Here is a 19,155-nt window from a genome sequence, read left to right as displayed (position 1 = left end):
ACTGGCTTCATAAAAGTGGAACCTTTTTGGAAAGTGTGCCTCCTCTTATTCAGGGGAACAATGATGTGAAGCTCTCCAGAAAATCAGACTTTGAATTGCTTTAGAATCACAAAAGTCATGGTCTGGGCTGACCTTGTCAACCTTGTCAAAGCTTGGACTTGAGGCTGATTGAGATACTCTGAGTGACGTTGAAAATGATGTTCATTCTTGAAAACCAAAGGGTGGTGTATTGAAATAATTCTGAAAAAAGAAGCGGACCAAAATTACTCTACAAAATTTGAAAACTGCGTTTTGCATTAACTCTGGTATCTGTTTGATGTAAAAAAAAAAATTTTTTTAAAGTTTGGTATTGAATTCCAAACAATTAGGTGCAACAAGAAAAGCACAGTCCAACATGTTTCACATTAAGACCGGTAGCACTGTTTATTGGTCAGGGTGAAATGCTCACCCTGAATCATAAAGTGCTGACTTGAAGGAAAGACAGAGATGACTACCCTTGCTCATTAAAACCAGTTAAATTTGTGCAGCATCTCAGCATGTGGGAGGCAGATGGTAGTGGCAAAGTGAACTGACTTTTATTTCTTATTTATCAAAATCTAAGCTTATAAGCTTATCTCTCAGATAAAAGCCAGATTGGGATAAAATATTTAAAAAGGTCTTTTTGCCTATGTGTTTGTCAGATATCAGTAATGTCAATTCCAGTTCAATGTCAAATCCTGAAGTCAACTCCTTTGTAAATTCCTTGTCACTGGGATTATATTGTCTTTGTATCCTCTTTTTGGAAGCCACCCTGAATCAGTATCACATTTCCAGATGAGCTTAAAGTTAAAGCTGACCTATAACAACTTTATTAGCTTCTTACTAAATACTTTTACCAGCCTCTAAAGTGTTTTTGAAATTTCCATCATGAATGTCTGATAGTCCTCTTCAAAATAAACTCAGAAACAGGACCTGAGTTTCTGCACATAGTCTGTTTCAGAATACCTTTCTACATCTTCCAAATTGTTCCTATCAATCACACTTTTATTTCAAAACCTTATTTAAACCTTATAGGAGAAATAAGACATCAGTTTACCAGGTAATGAAATTCAAAACAGGAACACATTTTATGGAGGAGTTATCAGTCCCCGTCTCACAGTTTAGTTAGTCCTTTTATTATTTGTTAATAAGATGAATGGCCACCTGTCAAAATGCAGGTTATGAAGTTCTAGTGGGAACCCAGTGTGGATTTATGTGGATCAAGACTTGGGAGGTTGGATCACCACATTGTTTTCAGCCTGGGAAGCTGTCGTTTTATGCATATCCTACTTCAATTTCATTATGTTTTTCATAGAATTAAGTTTGGCGGCATGTAACCATAGGAGTTATTTGTGTAAAAAGACTCAAGCAGGCATCTTCTCATTTTTAACTCAAACTGCTAATACAAAGTGGCGGAATGCAAGCTGAGTCCAGAGAAATATCCAGTCTTATATCTTTTCAACACTTGGCTTGAAACACATCAAACAGAAATGTCATAAAACTGCAGTTTCTATTGTTGTGTATGGGCCAGGACAGCTGTCCACATCTGGATGCTGGCGTTGCAGCTGCTGCTGCAAGTCTGAATTTCAGGCCAGGACTCGAAGTGTCTGTCAGCCGCAGATCATTCTGTTTCAGATCCAAAAAGACATTTAGGTGTAAACCACTGTCAGTCTTGCCTTCATTTTCCAAATGGTTTTATTTAAGCTTTGTCTGTGAGAATACAAGACGCTTTTAATTACACAAGAGCAACATTTGTACATTCATGTAAATTCATGACCACTTTAGTCCTTTACTATATGTACTAAAGTCTGTATTATATAAAATGGCAAATATTTATGTGCAGTGTCTTGCAAATATATTCTCACCCATTGATCCTTGAAGTATTTTGTCAAAATACAACCACAAACATTCTGTATTTTATTTACATTTTATGTGATAGGTCAAGAGAAAAGAAAGGGATTTTCCTTTTTCATCTTTGTTTTTACAAACGCAAATCTGTATTTATTTGGACAGAAAAGAAGTTACAGTTGCATATCTCTTTGGGTATATCTCTACCCAAAGAGATATAAAGAAGATGCCCACTTTAAAAGATGGGCATCTTCTTCTCAAAATATCTCAAGCTCTGTCAAATTTGATGGATAGCATTTGTAAATATCGATTTTTTTAAAAAAAAGATTTGCCCTAATTTCTCGAATTAGATCCAGTTCCAGACTTTAACTGGGCCTTCCTAAAAGTTCCAGTAAAAGTCTAAAAATCTCTGGGAACAACGCTCTTGTGTTGTTGCCAGAGCATTGTTGCTCTGGCTGTTATTTTAGAATTCTCTAAAAAATTCTCAAGTTTTTTGCCGCTAATATCTTCCTTTCAAGACAGTTGGTATTGTAAATTTTTACTTTTGTACTACTGCACTTTTAAATATGACCACATATTATTGTGACTGCCAAAAATAAACTGGTACATGGCCTGCAGTCTAGTACAACTTACAAATTGTTGGTAAGTTAAAAGCTAGACCATTCAAAAAGTACAAACATACAGTTACACAATGCATTAGTATTAGCTGCCAGGCAACTAGAAGCTTCCTTGGGCCTAAAGTAGGGTTGCAAGAAATACTTTCTACTGGTGGTTAAAATGTTCCTGCTATACTTCTAGTGCTTTCTGAAGCAATGTGGTTCCCTCAGTTGTTTATTGTATTTACTATGTCTAATATTAAAATTAGTTTTCTAAGCTGAAATATCTAAATGTGACAATAAAAACTAAAACTGAACAAATTTGTAAGGGGGGAAATGCATTTTTAGAGCTATATTTCAATAAAGCTCTGGGTTGGAGACGCCTTTGACGAGATCTATTGTAAAGTCAAAGCTGCAGTGGAAGTGCTGTTAGAGCTGAACTTTGGACCAGATAAACCTATATATAAAAGAAAACAAAACTCAAAGTCTTTCATAGCGACCATGTCCAATTTAAAGACTTGTTTTGTTTCCTGGAAAGAGATGAAATCTTTACTGACTCAAGTGTTTGAATCCCTGTCTAACAAAAGCCTTGGAATGCAACGAGTTTAAAAATCATCTGCTTGTATGGAAACCTGCCAGGATTTACTTTGGGTGATGTTTTCTGGGTTCACATCTTGACTTGGAGACAACTCTGCTATCCTGACGCACATAACCACATCCAGATGAGGGCTGGCTTTAGTGACGCTATAAAAACCACGTTTTACTTCCACTAAAAACAGAACAATTTTTATTAGCCCATGACAAAACCACCCATAGAGAGAGGATGAAAAAAAAAAGTTGTTCTCCCTCATTGAAGAAGCAAATCCAAGACTCAAAAGCTGACTCAGTAGTTATTAAAAATAATATTCAGGTATATAGGAGCTGGCAACATTTTACCTGAACTACAGTTGCATGTGCTCATGGGTTCTTTTGGCACCAGCTGTGCCTCGCTTCCATGGGTTCACACTTAAGGCTGAATTTAGTCAGTCCAGAGGGAAGGTCTGACAATTTGAAAGATTATTCAGGGACAAATTGCATTCCATATCCTTCTTGCATGTATGCTCCTGTCAAACAAATGAGGAGTATCTTTCTGGGTCGTTAAAGCAGAGTCTCATGGCTCTAGTTATTTCAGAGAAACAAATGTGCTGGGCCTCCTTATGCTTAGTTGAGGGGAATTAACAGTGATCCTCCAGATTTTAGGTAGAAATCCCAGTTTTGTGTCTCCATTCCTGATCTTCCTTGTCATGCTAACAGGGGTGTCAAACTCCAGTCCTCATGGGCCACTGTCCTGCAGTTTTTAGATGTGCCGCAGGTACAAAACACTGGAATGTTTGCTTCTTGTGTAGATAAGTTCTCCAGAGCCTTGCTAATGACCTAATTATTCTACTGAGGTGTGGTGCAGCAGAGGCACATCTAAAAGTTGCAGGGCAGTGGCCCCTGTGTGCTACAAGCACAAACTTAAGTTTATTTTATTCCAATTTCATTTGATAAGACCAATGAAGTACAGTAGTTGGGTTGATATTCTAACGCCTCCAAACGTGCTCTATTGAATTGTTATCTGATGTCTGTGGAAGCCACATATTGAACTCATTTTCATCTTCATGTTGTCCACAACCATGGTTATGTTGACACAAGAAGATGAATAACAACATTCAGTAGGGAATAAAAAGCCCAAAGTGTCAAGTAAACACCTATTACGCCATTAAAACCACCACCTTCTGATGCAAGGCTGGATGGATCCATACCTTCATGTTGTTTCCTCCAAACTCTGACCCAACCATTAGAAGGTTGGAGTGGAAATCAAGAGTCAGCAGACAAGGCAATATAATTCCTACCTGTTGTCCACTTTTACCAAATTGTAGCCTTGGTTTCCTGTTGGTAACTGTTACGAATATATGATTCTGTGTCTTTCTTCTATCTCTTATCTGTTTGCATGCACACACATAAACACGCATGCACATGTTAAGCTAAGGAAATGACTTCACAGAGGATCGCCCTTTTTAGGGTTTAGCTAAGCGAGAGACCTAAAAGAGGAGTTGAATATTATTGTTCTGGGCCACTCTGTGCTTGTCCCTTAAGGACTCATGACAGTTGTCCAGCGCTGAAACTGTGAACTATTTATCTGTTTTTTCTACACATTGTTGCTACTTGACTTTAACAAATTGGACTGATGATTTTAACTCTGTTTTCTTGGTTATTCGAGACGATCCTAAAAAAAAAAGGGTCCACACGGAGCGTAACAATTAACATTAAGTACACACACACACACATGTTCACCCCTTCAAACCGTTCTGCTTGAACAATAGAGATGGTTGTGTGTAGAAATACAAGCTTATCAGCAATTTCTGAAATTCCCAGACTGGCCCAAATTTGTTCCACAACCATGCCATTTTGAAATTCACCACCACCGTGATTCATCGTGGGGATGCTGTGTACATGGTGATGTGCAATTTTCTTTCTCCGTCACACAGAGAATTTACAAACAAGCCAAAAGGTTTTGTTTATCTCCTTTCTCACCAGATCATCCTTCATGTTTGTGGTCCTCCCAACATGCCCAAAGGCATTCAACTTGAGCTCCAAACAGTATCTTTCGTGGCTTTCTTCAAAAAATAGCTTTCCTGTTACCACATTTATATAAAGACCATATTTGTCCTGTCAACACATTCTCCCACTTGCAGTGTGGATTTCTGACACTCTTCAAGAGTAACTATTAGTTGGTATGGTAATACTCTCCATGACTGGTTATTGGTGTAGATAGAGGAAATGTCTTTGAAGGTCAGTAGTTGTACTCTTTCCGTTACAGGATAATGGTTTGAACTGTGAAGCTTAAGATATTATTTTATAATCAACCTTTGCTTTAAACTTCTCCACAGCTTTATCCCTGACCTGTCGGGTGTGTCCCTGGGTCTTTATGATGTTGTTTGTTTTGTAAGGATCTCTAACAAAACAGCTCTATTTACACTAAGATGAAATTACTCACATGGTGGCGGCAGTTGGGTTCCTTTCATTTTCACCTAATACCCAATAAATCAACAAATTCTGGGAACATTAAACTGTTGAAGTTGTGCTCTTAAATGACTCCTTGTAATCAAGAAGGATGGTTTTAAATGTTTATGTTTCAAATGAAAAGAGTAAATATCATATCACATTTTCCAACCATAACTGCTGCACATGATTGGTCATTCATTTAAACCATGGTAGGACTAATGTTTCTTTGTGGCTGATTAGCTGTAAATGAGGACAACAGTGATGATGTTGTGTGATTATACTCTTCGACATCATGGGGCCTAGAGCTGGATTTGTATTTGTAAAGGAAAATAACAACTGTACAGCATGAATCATCATTTCCAACCACAACTACCACACGATTGCTCGTGGCTTTATGCTGAGATAGCTTCATGCTGTAGAGATTTTTTTAGAATGCATTAAAATGCTTAGTAGATATTTCAAACTAGATTTTTCTTTTTTTTGAGTTGCTTCTTGTTCCTGTGTAGCTGCTCACTGTGCTGGACACATTTACTGGACCGAAGGTAAATATTTATACATTTTTTTTCTTGGGTAAATGTATTTTAGATGTATATCATATTTTTTAAAAAATTATATTGCTGTGATTTACTTGATCGATTAATAAGAATTTTAAGAAGCCTCCACTTATAATTTTCTGGTTTTGCTTGGGTATCAGTATGTTGTGATGCAGATGCCGAACTGCTTTAACTTCAGGCCCCTGGACTGAATGAGTTACCACATTTATTTTCCACAATGCAAAATCAAGATGATGGCAAGAGTACCATCAACATGTCAACTGACCGGTTGGGAGTTATGTTTGAAAAAAAGTGTTACTTTGTCCTTCTGTCACAAACATAAATGTGTGAAGTTTACCAAACTCTGCAAAGTCTTTAACTGGAACTGTCTGCTTTAGTCAGAATAGACAGATTTAACTTTGACATGGCAGGCATCCTGGTCTGCCATAAAATTTATTTGCAAGTAGAAAAACACATTCACACCACATTAAACACCAGAGAGACTGTACATGAACATGGTATTTTGCTATAGCAATAAAACACCAATTTATTTTAGGATTTTTTTACTCATCTTTACCAGACATGCAATTAAATGTGGCTGGTCAGCGATGTAAAAGGACCTTGCTGTGTTTTACCTCATGTTTCATTCATCGGGCAAACTAAAGAGCTGTTTCATTTGCGCTGATCTGTAAAAAGAGGTCATAAAACGTGGCCGTCGCTCGCTGTGTCAAACTGTTATGTTTAATGATGTGATCCTGTCTTTAGTCAATGCCAAGTTGTGCCACAATATACTGACCACAGAAGTGTTCAGCTGTTCAACACTTCTCTTTATTTCCATCATTTACTATTTCCTGTGTGAAAGTGGGCACTTCATGCTTGCTTTGGCTGAAAATAGAGAGTAATGCTAAGAGAGGGAAAGGGCCAGCTTCTCCTTTACAACTTCCCTCTTTTGGCTCAGATCACCTTTTCCTGCCTCCATCTCTCCTTCACTCTATCTTTCACCACCTGTTTATGATCTTATTGCTGTATGCCTGTTTTGCCACAAGTATGCTGCAGATTTATCACAGCTTAAGAAAGGCAAAATCCGCTGAGATGGCCAAAAATTGAGTGAGTTTATGATACATGTCTTGTAAATTTGTTTGTCTCATTTGTCTGTCGAGTTGGGTTTTCCACCTCGCAGCCATGTGACATGCGCAGAATCCAGTCTGTGTTGGAGGAGCTGTTGTTTAAAATGTATTTATTTGTTTGTCTTGCTAATGTGGGAATACAGCTTCAGTCCTAAAGGAGAAGTATGGTTGTTTTATTGTACAGATGGTAGATCTACATAAAATTCAGATTATAGCACTCTGTTTGTTTGAGTGAATGGTAGCTTACCGAAACCATTTTGGATCCTTGACCACCTGTTTACACAGTTTGCTGGTTTTACTCCTGATTATGGAGTGCTGATGTTAACTGTTCTGTTTTTACTACACCCAGCTTTCCTGTGATTTACTATAATTGATGTGGCACATAAAACACATACCCTGAAGAGGAGGAAAATAAGGCACTGACTCGTTCGCACATCCTGTAAATCCTAAATTATTTTAAGGAACATAGCATGGTTTTGTGTTTCACCTTAATGAACTTTCTCCTGTAATAACTACCACTTAATCCTTCCTTGTCCTCCCCCTCTCTGCTCCATAGAGCCTTGGGTGCGATGAGTATCTTGGATCTGGGAAGGTGGTTGACAAATGCGGCGTGTGCGGAGGTGACAACTCAACCTGCAGGCTGGTCTCAGGAGTGTTCAAACACAGCTTGTCCAAGATTGGCTACCACAAGATCGTGGAGATCCCAGAGGGAGCCACAAGGATCAACGTGACGGAGATGGTGAAAAGCAGAAACTACCTGGGTGGGCAACAGAAACAGACCTTGATGACAATACAGAAGATTCTCAACTTTGTGGAATAATATTAGTGTCTGTGGTTTTGCTTTGCATGTTTACTTTAATCTGTACACCTGAAAGCTGAGGAGCTAGACTTTCTTATCATCTCTGAAAGTGGTACTGAGCAATTATTTTCAACTCTCTTTGTTGGATTTTAGCTGATTTTTCATTTTTCTTTAGTCCAGTCATTGTATTTTAACACCATAAGAAGGAGTATAGCTGCTAGAGTATTTTAACTTGTAGATGGTGCATAATCAGTGGATGAATAGTAGAGGAAACATCAAGCGAAGAATGAACCTTAGAAACATGTTGTGCTTAAATTGATCAACTGTTGGGCAAACTTTCAGTTTATACTTGTGGACATGGCACTGGTTCATCCCTTGAGGTTAAGAGTTTGTGGGCTGTACAGACTCTTAACCTCTTAACCTGTTGCAACTATTGGCATTGCTGACTTGCAGCAAGAGGTTTCTGGGTTTGAATCTCAGCCTAGAGTCTCTCTGCATGGAGTATGTTCACCTGGGTTCTCTCAGATCCTCTGTCTTTCTTCAACTGTCGGAAACGTGCATGTCAGGTTGATGGATTCTCTGGATTGCTTTCAAGAATGAAGGCATGCTTATTTCCTCTATGTGTCTCTGTGTTTCCCTCTGATGGGCAGGTGGCCTGTCCACAGACAGCTGGCGAAAGCGACGCTGTAAAAGATGAACAATTGTAGACAATGAATGGATGTCTATAATGGCCGTCACTAAAGCTTCTTGAATAGAGAAGTTTTAGTATCTGCTTGTTTTATTAAGAGCACTGCATTTTAAGTCCTTTTTTACAACAGTATAATGGTCCTTGAATATTTGCAGTACCAACTGAAGATTTAAATCCAATCATTAATTTAACAAGAATGAGTAGCTATATTCAGTATTTTGACAAATACTGTAAGTTGGAAACACGGCAGAGTTGGAGTTCTCATTTATTCTAAATGCACGCTTTGTTTCCTCCAAATAGAACATTTAATTTTCCATCCTGCTTTACAGTTTTTGGCTGTCGTCTACTTCAGTACTTTCCTTTATTTTACTCCTGGTCATATGTAGAAAAAAACTGAAATCTATCTCCTGCACACACTGTTATGACAGCAGTGAAAATAAACCTCATGAGGAATGATGACACAGACTATTAATCATAAATGTAACATTTTTAAAATTTAGATGACGTGATAAGTTTTAAAAAGTTATGGAAAGGCCTGTAGGAAAAACTTGAGACAAAATGCCACAAGTTCACAATATTTACAGAAACGTTAGCTTAACAAACAAAACTTCACAGCATAATTCAACAGTCAGCAACAATTATTCCTGCTACTGCTAAAATTAGAAAATATGTGGTTACTTACAGTTGCATAGCATTATCCATGAGATTTGTTAATTTGATTTTGATACAATTTGATTGTGTTGTTCTGCTCTCTAAATAGCAACACCAGCAAAATAAGCTAATATCAGCTGCTTAGTTAGTCGGGCTATCTGCTGTGGCAGTAAGGCTGTGGTCTTAACTTCTTCTCTGCAGTTTCAAACAATGTTACCTTAACTCTATTTAAACATTGTTGTGTTTTTCATGTATTCGGAAATCAAAGAGTGAGGGCTAGTACTGCTTGATATCTACTTCCAAAAAAGTCTCTCTTGTAAGAAAAGTGCAACTTGTGGAAACGTTTCTTCAGACAAATGACTCGTAGCTGAAAAAAGACGGTCACTCCAGCATTTTGTTTGACATCTCATTTAAAATAAATCTGAAATCATCTACAATGTCCACACTATGTCCTATTTTCTCTCCTCTCTCTCTCTGTCTCTGTTTCTCTTGATCAGACTCTGTTTTACACTGCAGATATCTAACAGTGCTTTTAGTTGTCCAAACACTCTTTTACAAGCCAATCTAATGTTACACTCCTAATGCTTTTCTAATTGCCTCTTTCATTTAATCCACCAAATCACCAGAAAACATCCAGGGAGAGTTTGTTATAGGATTTGCATGAAAGATTTTGCGAGCATCAGGGGACTGAAACAGTAGTCAAGAATATTGGTGTTGAAAAACCAAACATTTCCTCAAGCATTTAGCGGTGATTCAGTTTTGAGGGTGTATAAACTGAATACTTCATAGTTTCTTCATTCTGTAAAAAGAGCAGTTCAAATGCTTTGATAAAAAACTCAAAATGAATGTGACATTAATGTTCATAATTATACGTAAACTTCTGTACAGAATAACATTAATGTCTGTGTGTATGAGAGCCATTTTAAGATGTTTGTGTGCATGTTTCAGACATTCATCTGAAACATGCATAGTTTAAGATGCATGTCTTTTGTTTTCTTCTCAACAAGATTTTACTATAAGTAATACTTGTAGAGAAGATTTGTATGTAATATTTATTGAGAAGATTGGTTTGAGCTCAGAGTTGTTGTTGGTGATTATATGGTCATTAATTTCTGTCTCTTGCAGCTCTGCGAAGCCGCTCAGGGAGATCCATTATAAATGGAAACTGGGCTATTGACCGACCGGGAAAATATGAGGGTGGAGGTACCATGTTCACCTACCGCAGACCCAATGAGATCAGCAGTACAGCTGGGGAATCCTTTCTTGCTGAGGGCCCCACCAATGAAATTCTGGATGTTTATGTAAGCAGAAAAATAATAATTTATTCCAAAAAAAAAAAAAAAGTTCTCTCCAGTTTAATGGCACGAGTTTGACTTGAGACCGCAAAAAAGTTGAAAAGCATGACAAAATATTGTGAAAGTTTTTTAGCCTTGTCTTCAAAGTCTCCATCACTTTTCTTTTAGATGATCTTTCAACAACCAAACCCTGGGGTTCACTACGAGTACATTCTCCCCTCTGAGAAAACCGTCAAGCCTCAGCAACCAACACAAACAGCAGAAGGTGAATTACAGCTAACTCTGTAGAGAGAAAGAGACAGAGAGAGACACTTCCAGCAGATAACTGAAAGGCTAGTTTGATTTTAAATCATTGCTGATAATTAATGACACAAAGATTACAGAAATAGGTGCTAATGCCTTTTTCCTGTAATCTACATATATGAAAGCTCTTAAAAGAAAATGGAATATGTTTTAAGATCGAAAGGTTTAACAAAAAATTGAGATCAGACATTTTAAATGACAGTTGATGGTGGTGATGGCTGGTGCAGTCTGGTATTTTTTCTGTTTTGTGCCTCCAAAGAATCTGCGAGAGGAGAGGATGAGTATACGCAGCAGATCCACACGCAGCAGGAGAACTTCAACTCTGCAGGTGGGGGAAGATATCACCCACATCTTCCTGACAACCAGGTACCTGCTGTGGTTCCTCCAAGACGTGGCAGGGAGTACAACTGGAAACTGACTGGTACCACAGAGTGCAGCGCCTCCTGTGGAAAAGGTTAGAGAGCTCTACTTGGGCATATGGTTTACTGTGTTGAATTGCAAGCAAATGTTAAAAGTTTTTGCTTCCATCGTGACTATATCATTGGCCAAATTAGATGTTATAGCCAATGCAGAAATTTTTCTCAGGTTTCAGAAATTCAATCTTCCGCTGCGTCCACCGGCTGAATCACGTCGAGGTGTCAGATGCTTTTTGTGAAAGCAGCAGCCGCCCAGGTCCACAGGAGGAGGCCTGCAACTTGCAGCCCTGCCCAGCATTGTAAGGGAAATCACTTCTGTTCTCATTGGCTAATTTCTGGCAATTACTTCACTTGAAGAACATTGTATTTAATACACAGCTAAAAAGTAAACTCTAGGTAATGATCAAAATAATATCCTTGGAGTCACTATAATCAATGTCACTATTGGAGTTTAATATAAATTATTTTAGAGACTTTAGTACCACATGGTTTCAGCTTTCATTATTGAAGTGATGGAAGTTGGTACTGTATACATGTTTTGCTGCTGGGAAACTTTGAGTTCTGTTTTATTTTAGAATTTTACTTTGATGCAGTGATTGAGCAGTGTTTACTGATGGATGATGGCGCCACTTAACAGTAAACTGTACTCTGTGTCTCCCCAAAATGATTTGCTATTATAATAATTTGGGGTGTTTTACAGAACCGAGTCCACTCTTTGGTTTGCTATTTCAGAACTTGTGTATCTTGCCATGCCTGTACTTTCCCATACAGTCATCCTGAACATTCAGTTTTGTTTTGCATAATCTGAATATCATAACTTTTACTGGTGAGACACATCTCTAGAAAAATACATATTTTATGCAGTATTACTAACATTAAGCTTTCATTGGATTAGTTGGGATATCGGAGAGTGGTCAGAGTGCAGCAAGACCTGTGGACTGGGCATGCAGCACCGGCAGGTTCTGTGCCGCCAAGTCTATGCCAACCGCACCCTCAACGTCCACATGAGCCGCTGTCAACACCTTGAACGACCCGAAACGGCCAGTACCTGCCAGCTCAAGATCTGCAGTGAGTGGCAGATCCGCTCTGAGTGGACATCTGTGAGTGAAAACAGTCCGGTGGTATGACTCAAACATGAATTATTCATCCGGTGACTTTAAGCTTTGAAAGGTTATTCCTGCAAAGAAGATCATTTTTCATAAGTTTATCAGCAATGATTTAAATCATCATTAAGGATGATTACATCCTTAATGTAATCATTAAGGATTACATTTAATAAATTAGCTTAGTGTTTTTACATTGCTGTCTTGTCAGTTTATTCATAGGTATAGCGAATGAAACTCATTACAACAATGAAGAGGCAACAGTCCCTGTTGTAACCAAGCAGTCTGTGTCTCCATAGTGTTCGGTGCCATGCGGGGTGGGTCAGAGGTCAAGAGAGGTGCGCTGTGTCAGCAACGTGGGTGACTTCGTTCCTGATGAGGAGTGCAACATGAACCTGCGACCCACCAACGTAGAGAACTGCGACATGGGAGCCTGTGCCAAGAGCTGGTTCTACACTGAGTGGGGAAACAGGGTAGGAGAAGAAACAATTAGATGCTATAGAGTTTTTTTCACTTTTATGAACCTTCTGTATACAGCATCCAGGCTTACCAGGTATTACAAAATGTTCAATTTGAATTTTCTTCTTTTTTTTTTTACTTTGCTGTTTTAATTTTGCTCACCATACCCACAAACGTTTTCATGTTTGAAATGATGAAATACATAAAAAAAGCATGAAAGAAAAAAAATATCTATACAAGGCAGCCGAAAGTCTGTACGTTCAGTTTTAGTTTATGAAATAGAAATTAGTCATTTACCCAGAGAGGAGCAGGAATTTGGGGAAATGCTTTTCAAAGTCAAAAGCTTTCTGACCTTATAAACATGCACCCTATGGAGAGATTTAAAGGTTAATTTTTTGCAGTGGTTTGAGTAATGAAGTAAAGTTCTGCGTTCAGTGCTGGCAGACATTAGAGATAATCCTGTCAACACTGCTTCCTGCAATGCATTGCACAATAATGAGATTTTACAGTAAAACTTTCCACCAGTTATTTTTTGTTGTTGGCAGTAAAAGCATTAGACAGCCATGCAGATATTCCCCCAGTCTCTCTTTTTTTCTATAACATCAAGCCATGGTTTATGCTTGCTTCTTTAACTGCACAACAATAATGTAATGGTCAAGACATTGCTCAAATGACACTGTCTGTATCACCACTTAATCTCTGGAAGTAGATCTGAAATTTCATTTCTTGCATGCTGCTTGCCCATGTGGTGGAGTGAAAGAACATAACATACTCATCCTCCTTCATTTGGCTCCTGCATAAAGGGAAAAAAATGTAGGAGAAACATTAAGAGAAAGTGGCTATAGTTTTACCTAGTAAAACAATCTGTTACACCAGCAGATGACTTATCCTGATAGAGGATCATAAAAAGAAAAAGTAATGGTAAAGGAATGCATTTTACTAAACTAAGCTGAACTTATGAACTTTATGTTCACACCACAATTGGTTGATCAGTCAATCAAGTTTATTTGTATAGTGCATCTCAGCAACAAGGCTATTCAAAGTGCTCAAAATCATAAAAACACAGAAATACAAAGTCATAGAACACACAGTCAACAATTGAAGCATTACATTTTGTCAAGTGCCAACATTGCACATGAGAATATTGATTAATGTTTCATTTCACATGTTTCAAAAGCAACTCTAAGCAGGAACGTTTTCCTTCAGTTTTAAAGGTACTCAGTAGTATTTCCTTTAGCCATGTTATAAACTGTGTTACTTCTCAACTTTGAGTATTAGGAAACACAACTTTGAATGCCTTATTGGCAGAATAAGAAGCGCTTGCAACACAGTTTTTCTTTGACTATTATTAGACCCCTGCTATGGTTAGAAATGTTCACAGTCTTCATATAATTGTATTATTTATATATAAGCATTTTTATATAATTTTTTCTTCTACACTAAGAAGAAAAAATATGTTTTTGATGACAAACCTGCTGATTACTACCCCACATTAACTACAATTCGTTTTCCTCGAAGTGCTCCGCTGAATGCGGGATGGGTGTCCGAACCCGCAGCATTCTTTGCTTGACCAACCACATCAGCAGCCTCCCTCTGGAGGGGTGTGGCAGCGAGCAGCCCGCAGACTCCCAGATCTGCAACAACGGTCCCTGTGACAATCGTATCGAGTGGTTCACAGGTCCTTGGAGCCAGGTAAAAAGAAAGGCAAAAGACTTTACCAGAAAAATATTGGTGTTTTATGTGTTTTTCTTGTGTCTGTTTACCATTTCTTTATTTAAAATATTGCATGCTGGGTTTTTTTAAACCAGTGCTCTGCAGAATGTGGCACAGGCAGTCAGCAGAGGTCAGTGGTGTGCCTGGTAAAGTCTGATGAAGGATTCACCGTCATGCCACCCTATGAATGCTCATCCTTGGACCGACCACTCAGTCAGCAGAGCTGCAACATTAAGACCTGTGGGGCGAAGTGGTACCACACTGACTGGAGTGCGGTGAGTAAAATTGCAACAAAAAATATATTTATATACTGCATATATATATATATATTTTTTTCCAGATTTGACTCTTAATTTATTGTAAAGGGTTTTTTTTCTATTATTACCTTTTTTTGCAACTGTGTGCTTTATTTACTTATTCCTGTTGCTGCTCTACACTAGGAATTTCACCTCTGAAATACAATTAATTAACGGATTCTTGAATTTTGTCCAGCCGCTCAAAATCAGTTCATGGGCCACAAGTGGCCCCTGGCCCACACTTTGGACACCCCTGCTGTAAAGTGTTCCAGTGTTATGCGTATTTTATGCATACAGAATTTGTGCCGGCTGTATAAACTGCACGTAAATATTTTGTTGAAGCAGTTCTTACTCGATCCACTGATTTATGCCCTTCTCAGTGTTCAAAAACATGTGAAGGAGGTTTCCGCGTTCGGGAGGTGCGCTGTCTGTCAGACGACATGCTGTCCTCTGAGGCCTGTGATGAGCAGCTGAGACCAGCGGACAGGGAGGACTGCAGCCCTGAGCCCTGCATACCTCAGATAGGTCAGCCAACGTTTACTACATTGTCTGGAATACCACTGACAGGGGATCAGTATCTCCTGATGATTTCAGCATCCGCCTGAACATATGTTCACTGTAGTATCTGCAATGTTGAACTTGTTCCATGGAAATTCATATTTATTTGTTTTGAAAAAAAGACCTCAATGTGGAAGTTGCCCTGATAACTAGTGGTTTTTGTTTTTGTTTCCTTCAGACCTGAACTGCAGAGACAAGTACTACAACTGCAACGTGGTGGTCCAGGCTCGCCTCTGTGTTTACGATTATTACAAAACAGCATGCTGTGCATCTTGTTCACGCATTGCACACAAACAGAAAGTACACCGAGGTCACAGCTAGCACCGACTTCCTGACGATCCTAATTCACACCCACTAAAGGCTCTCTGACCCTGAGCCTACCTGGACAGACATACAGACAGACAGGACCTTTTCCAGAAAGGACCCTCGTTAATGTTAAGAGGGATGAAAACTTGAGAAGGACCATTTGTGTTGGATCTTTTACAGGTTGCTGTTGGGGAACAAAAAAGGCTACAAATCATGTGTGACATGAATCTAGGTGCTGGAAATGAGGAACGTTATCCGAATCAACGAGAGCCACAACAAACATAGGAATCAGAAAAACTTGTTGGTTTCTTGTTCCTCAGTTTGAGATGAACCGTCTGGCTCTTGTGCATCACTTTGTCCAGAGGAGACTGCCAGTAAACCCTCTGTGGAGGATATATTCTAACAAAGTGGAAACTGTCCAGCATATAATAAGCGGTTTCACATCCAGCCTCACTAACATCGGTTCATTAAACTGAGCTCAGCACAAAAACATTCCTTTCATAAACAAATTCTGTGCATTAAACCCTCCATGGGGCTAACAACGTGTCCGTTCCTACACTGCCCTGAGATGTAAAAGCAACTTTTGTAATATAATTATCTGTATATATGTTTGTGTATAACAACGTTTGATAATTTTTTGGTTTTTTTTAATGGTTCTCTGACCCTCCCACGTAACCTAAAAGGAGGGGGGAGTCCTCTTTATTTATGTATGTGACTCTCCAGGGTGGATGCTACTTTATCGGCCACTGGTGGTTTCTTTTCAGCTGTTCTGCCTCTAAGCCAATCACAGCCTCTGAACTGGATGTGGGCGTCCCACAGCCTGCTGGATGGCAGAACCAGATGCTCCAAACACTGGTGATTTTTGACAAATTGAAAACATGATATTTTTTTTTCTTCCCTGTGGGTCATGAATAATAATTGAAAATGTACACACAACTTTTAAAATATTATTAATGCTTTATTGATATAGCTGCATTGTACAGATGGCTTGATTTGATATGTCTGTGGTTCATAAATTTCTGTTTATAATTTAACTCTTTTTACCTTAACAATGTTGTTTATAAACTTTCTCATGTAGTACCTCACAAGTGTTGAGCATTGTTATTACTAATCCCCTCTCAATTTACTTCTGGCTACTGATTAGAGGTATTTCAATAGTTGAGATTATAATTAAGATTAAGACACAATTTCAGACCTTCATTTCTGTGAATGAGACCCAAAAAAGGTTTGTCTGCATTTTGGATCTTCTTCAGCTTAACAATACTCCACTGATTCTCTATTGGGTTTTGGTCAAGCTGGTTTGCTGGCTAGTCTAGGACAGAAATACTGTTATTAAACAAGATATCTGCACTTTTGTCAGTATGGATAAGTGCCATGTTCAATTCCTTTCGAGCAAAGGAAATGAACATTTCCCTAAAAGTTGTTGAGAAAATGCTGAACAGCTGCACTGACTTCGGACTCGATGAACCAGTGAACTCCAGACACGACTCTTTAAATCTTCACTAACTTTACACTGAACCCTAATCAAGTTGTACTCTGTGCATCTCCACTTTTCTTCTAATCTCTGGATTTCTAAATGAAATGCTAAGATTATGTTAATCTGAAAATCTGAAGAGATCATACCTTGATCTTCTGATGTATGTGGTTCCAGATGGGTTAAAGCAAAGAATGCAGCAGCTGTAGTTTATGTCCTGGACATGTCTATGTGTGGTGGATCATGAAGCACTGACTCCAGCTGCAAGCCACACTTTGTAAATCAATCCCAGCTTTTGAATATTTTTTGTTATTCCAGCCTGGGTGAACTAATTTTCTCTCTAAAATAAGCCATGGGAGGATGCAAATTGTTCATTGATCCTCACCTTTACCCTGTTCTCCGTCTCACCAAAGGAGAAGCTTGTGTATGCATCTGTGTGAATAACAGCAGAAAAAAACAGAACGGTTTCAGATTCAGCATGCCATCAATAGATTTGGTTTATCATAAAAACTCAAATATATGAATTAATTCAACCATTTGTTCTTATTGGGAAAAAAAGTCAAGTAAATGTGAAAAAAAAACGCAATCTGTATTCTCTATTCTTTTTTTTTTTGTTTACCTTTGAGGATGTAATTTACATAGACTATGTCTAAAAACGTGAAAGGAATATGTGGTATGGGACTCATAAACCTTTTCTAAGAAGATTGCACTTTTCTGATGGTGGTTGTTGGTGGAGTTCACATTTTTGGTGAAGATTTCCCTCATTTTCTACAAACAGACTCTGTGAATCGATCTAGTGGCGGCTTGTTGCTGCCCCAAACGGGTCAGATGTTCAAACTGAGCGCTCATCTCCTGTTTAAATGACAAATTGTGGCATGTGGGTTCTTACATTTATTTATTTTTTTCTAGTTTGACCTATGTTTAACCATTGGCAGGCGCAATTTTCTAGTCAATATGTGCTGTCATCTCAAAGCAATCTTTCCTTTTGAAACATGATGTTCTCCTTTCATGGCTACACTTTTTCTCAAAAACATACTAAACAATAAATGAAAACCTCATGGATTTGACATAGTAGAACCTTTAGTAGTTATACTAAGACATTAACACAGTTTACATTTATTTAAACTGTGTTTAAATAAATACAGTTTATTTAAAGGCAAGTGAAAGATTTGGATTAATATGTAAAAATGCTTCACACATCCATGAAGCTACAGGTTGTTGCATGTTTGTCTTCAATAAATTTTGTCCTAGAGTTGCAGGTCACTTACCATGTAATCTTCAACAAATTTGTCGAGAGCCAGTGGGAGTTTGGAGTTTATTATCAATCCAAGAGGAAATTATATTAAATAATGTCTGTTTTTCATTGAAAGCAAAGACTGAACTATATTACTTTAGAGCCATCTAGTGGATAAAGTTTGCACCAACATGCAGGACTCCTGATTTACCTCCTGTGTGAGCAATGCTCCAACCTAACATGTTTCATATTTTAGTAAAGGTTTGAATATTTTTTATGTAGCTAACCGGAAGGAGCAGAATAATGAACTGAAGTTCTTTACCTACTGAACTCATTTTTAAAATTTTAATGGCTGCATGTTGAATGATAAATGTTGATAGCATGTCAAACACTACTGGAATTCATTCTTAGTTTTGACCAAAAAAAATACATACATTCTTGAGTGTAAACAGCTGTTGTTTCATGTTGTAACAAGAAAATACTTTAATTCAGGTCCCTTTTCATGCCAACGTCTGTTTTTTTGATGGTGGAATGCTTAAGCAATGAACAAACATGAACAGAAGCTTTTATTTTCAGTTTTGGTAAACTTTCCTAATTATTTTAAAGATATTCTTATGTCCTGTTTTTTTTTTTTTCTTTCTTTCTTTTACAATCTTGATCCAGGCTGCATGCTGTACAATAGGAAATGCCAAAATGGTTTGAAAAGTTATT

General features: G+C 38.1%; 1 protein-coding gene across 3 annotated transcripts in view; it reads left to right on the top strand.

The window, feature by feature from the left end:
* thsd4 (thrombospondin type 1 domain containing 4) overlaps positions 1-16,821 on the top strand; it is a 38,804-nt gene extending 21,983 nt beyond the window's left edge. For all 3 annotated transcript variants that reach the window (XM_028015746.1, XM_028015747.1, XM_028015748.1), the window contains 11 exons: positions 7,706-7,910; positions 10,413-10,588; positions 10,751-10,847; positions 11,145-11,339; positions 11,471-11,600; positions 12,197-12,401; positions 12,704-12,877; positions 14,382-14,555; positions 14,672-14,851; positions 15,253-15,397; positions 15,609-16,821. In XM_028015746.1, the coding sequence (XP_027871547.1) occupies positions 7,706-7,910; positions 10,413-10,588; positions 10,751-10,847; positions 11,145-11,339; positions 11,471-11,600; positions 12,197-12,401; positions 12,704-12,877; positions 14,382-14,555; positions 14,672-14,851; positions 15,253-15,397; positions 15,609-15,751 (1,824 nt within the window). In that variant the 3' untranslated portion in view covers positions 15,752-16,821. The remainder of the gene's footprint in view (positions 1-7,705; positions 7,911-10,412; positions 10,589-10,750; positions 10,848-11,144; positions 11,340-11,470; positions 11,601-12,196; positions 12,402-12,703; positions 12,878-14,381; positions 14,556-14,671; positions 14,852-15,252; positions 15,398-15,608) is intronic.
* Positions 16,822-19,155: the final 2,334 nt, after the last annotated feature.

The sequence above is a fragment of the Xiphophorus couchianus genome, chromosome 4 (assembly GCF_001444195.1).
Source record: "Xiphophorus couchianus chromosome 4, X_couchianus-1.0, whole genome shotgun sequence".
Classification (NCBI taxonomy): domain Eukaryota; kingdom Metazoa; phylum Chordata; class Actinopteri; order Cyprinodontiformes; family Poeciliidae; genus Xiphophorus; species Xiphophorus couchianus.
This window is presented reverse-complemented; position numbering and strand designations above follow the sequence as displayed.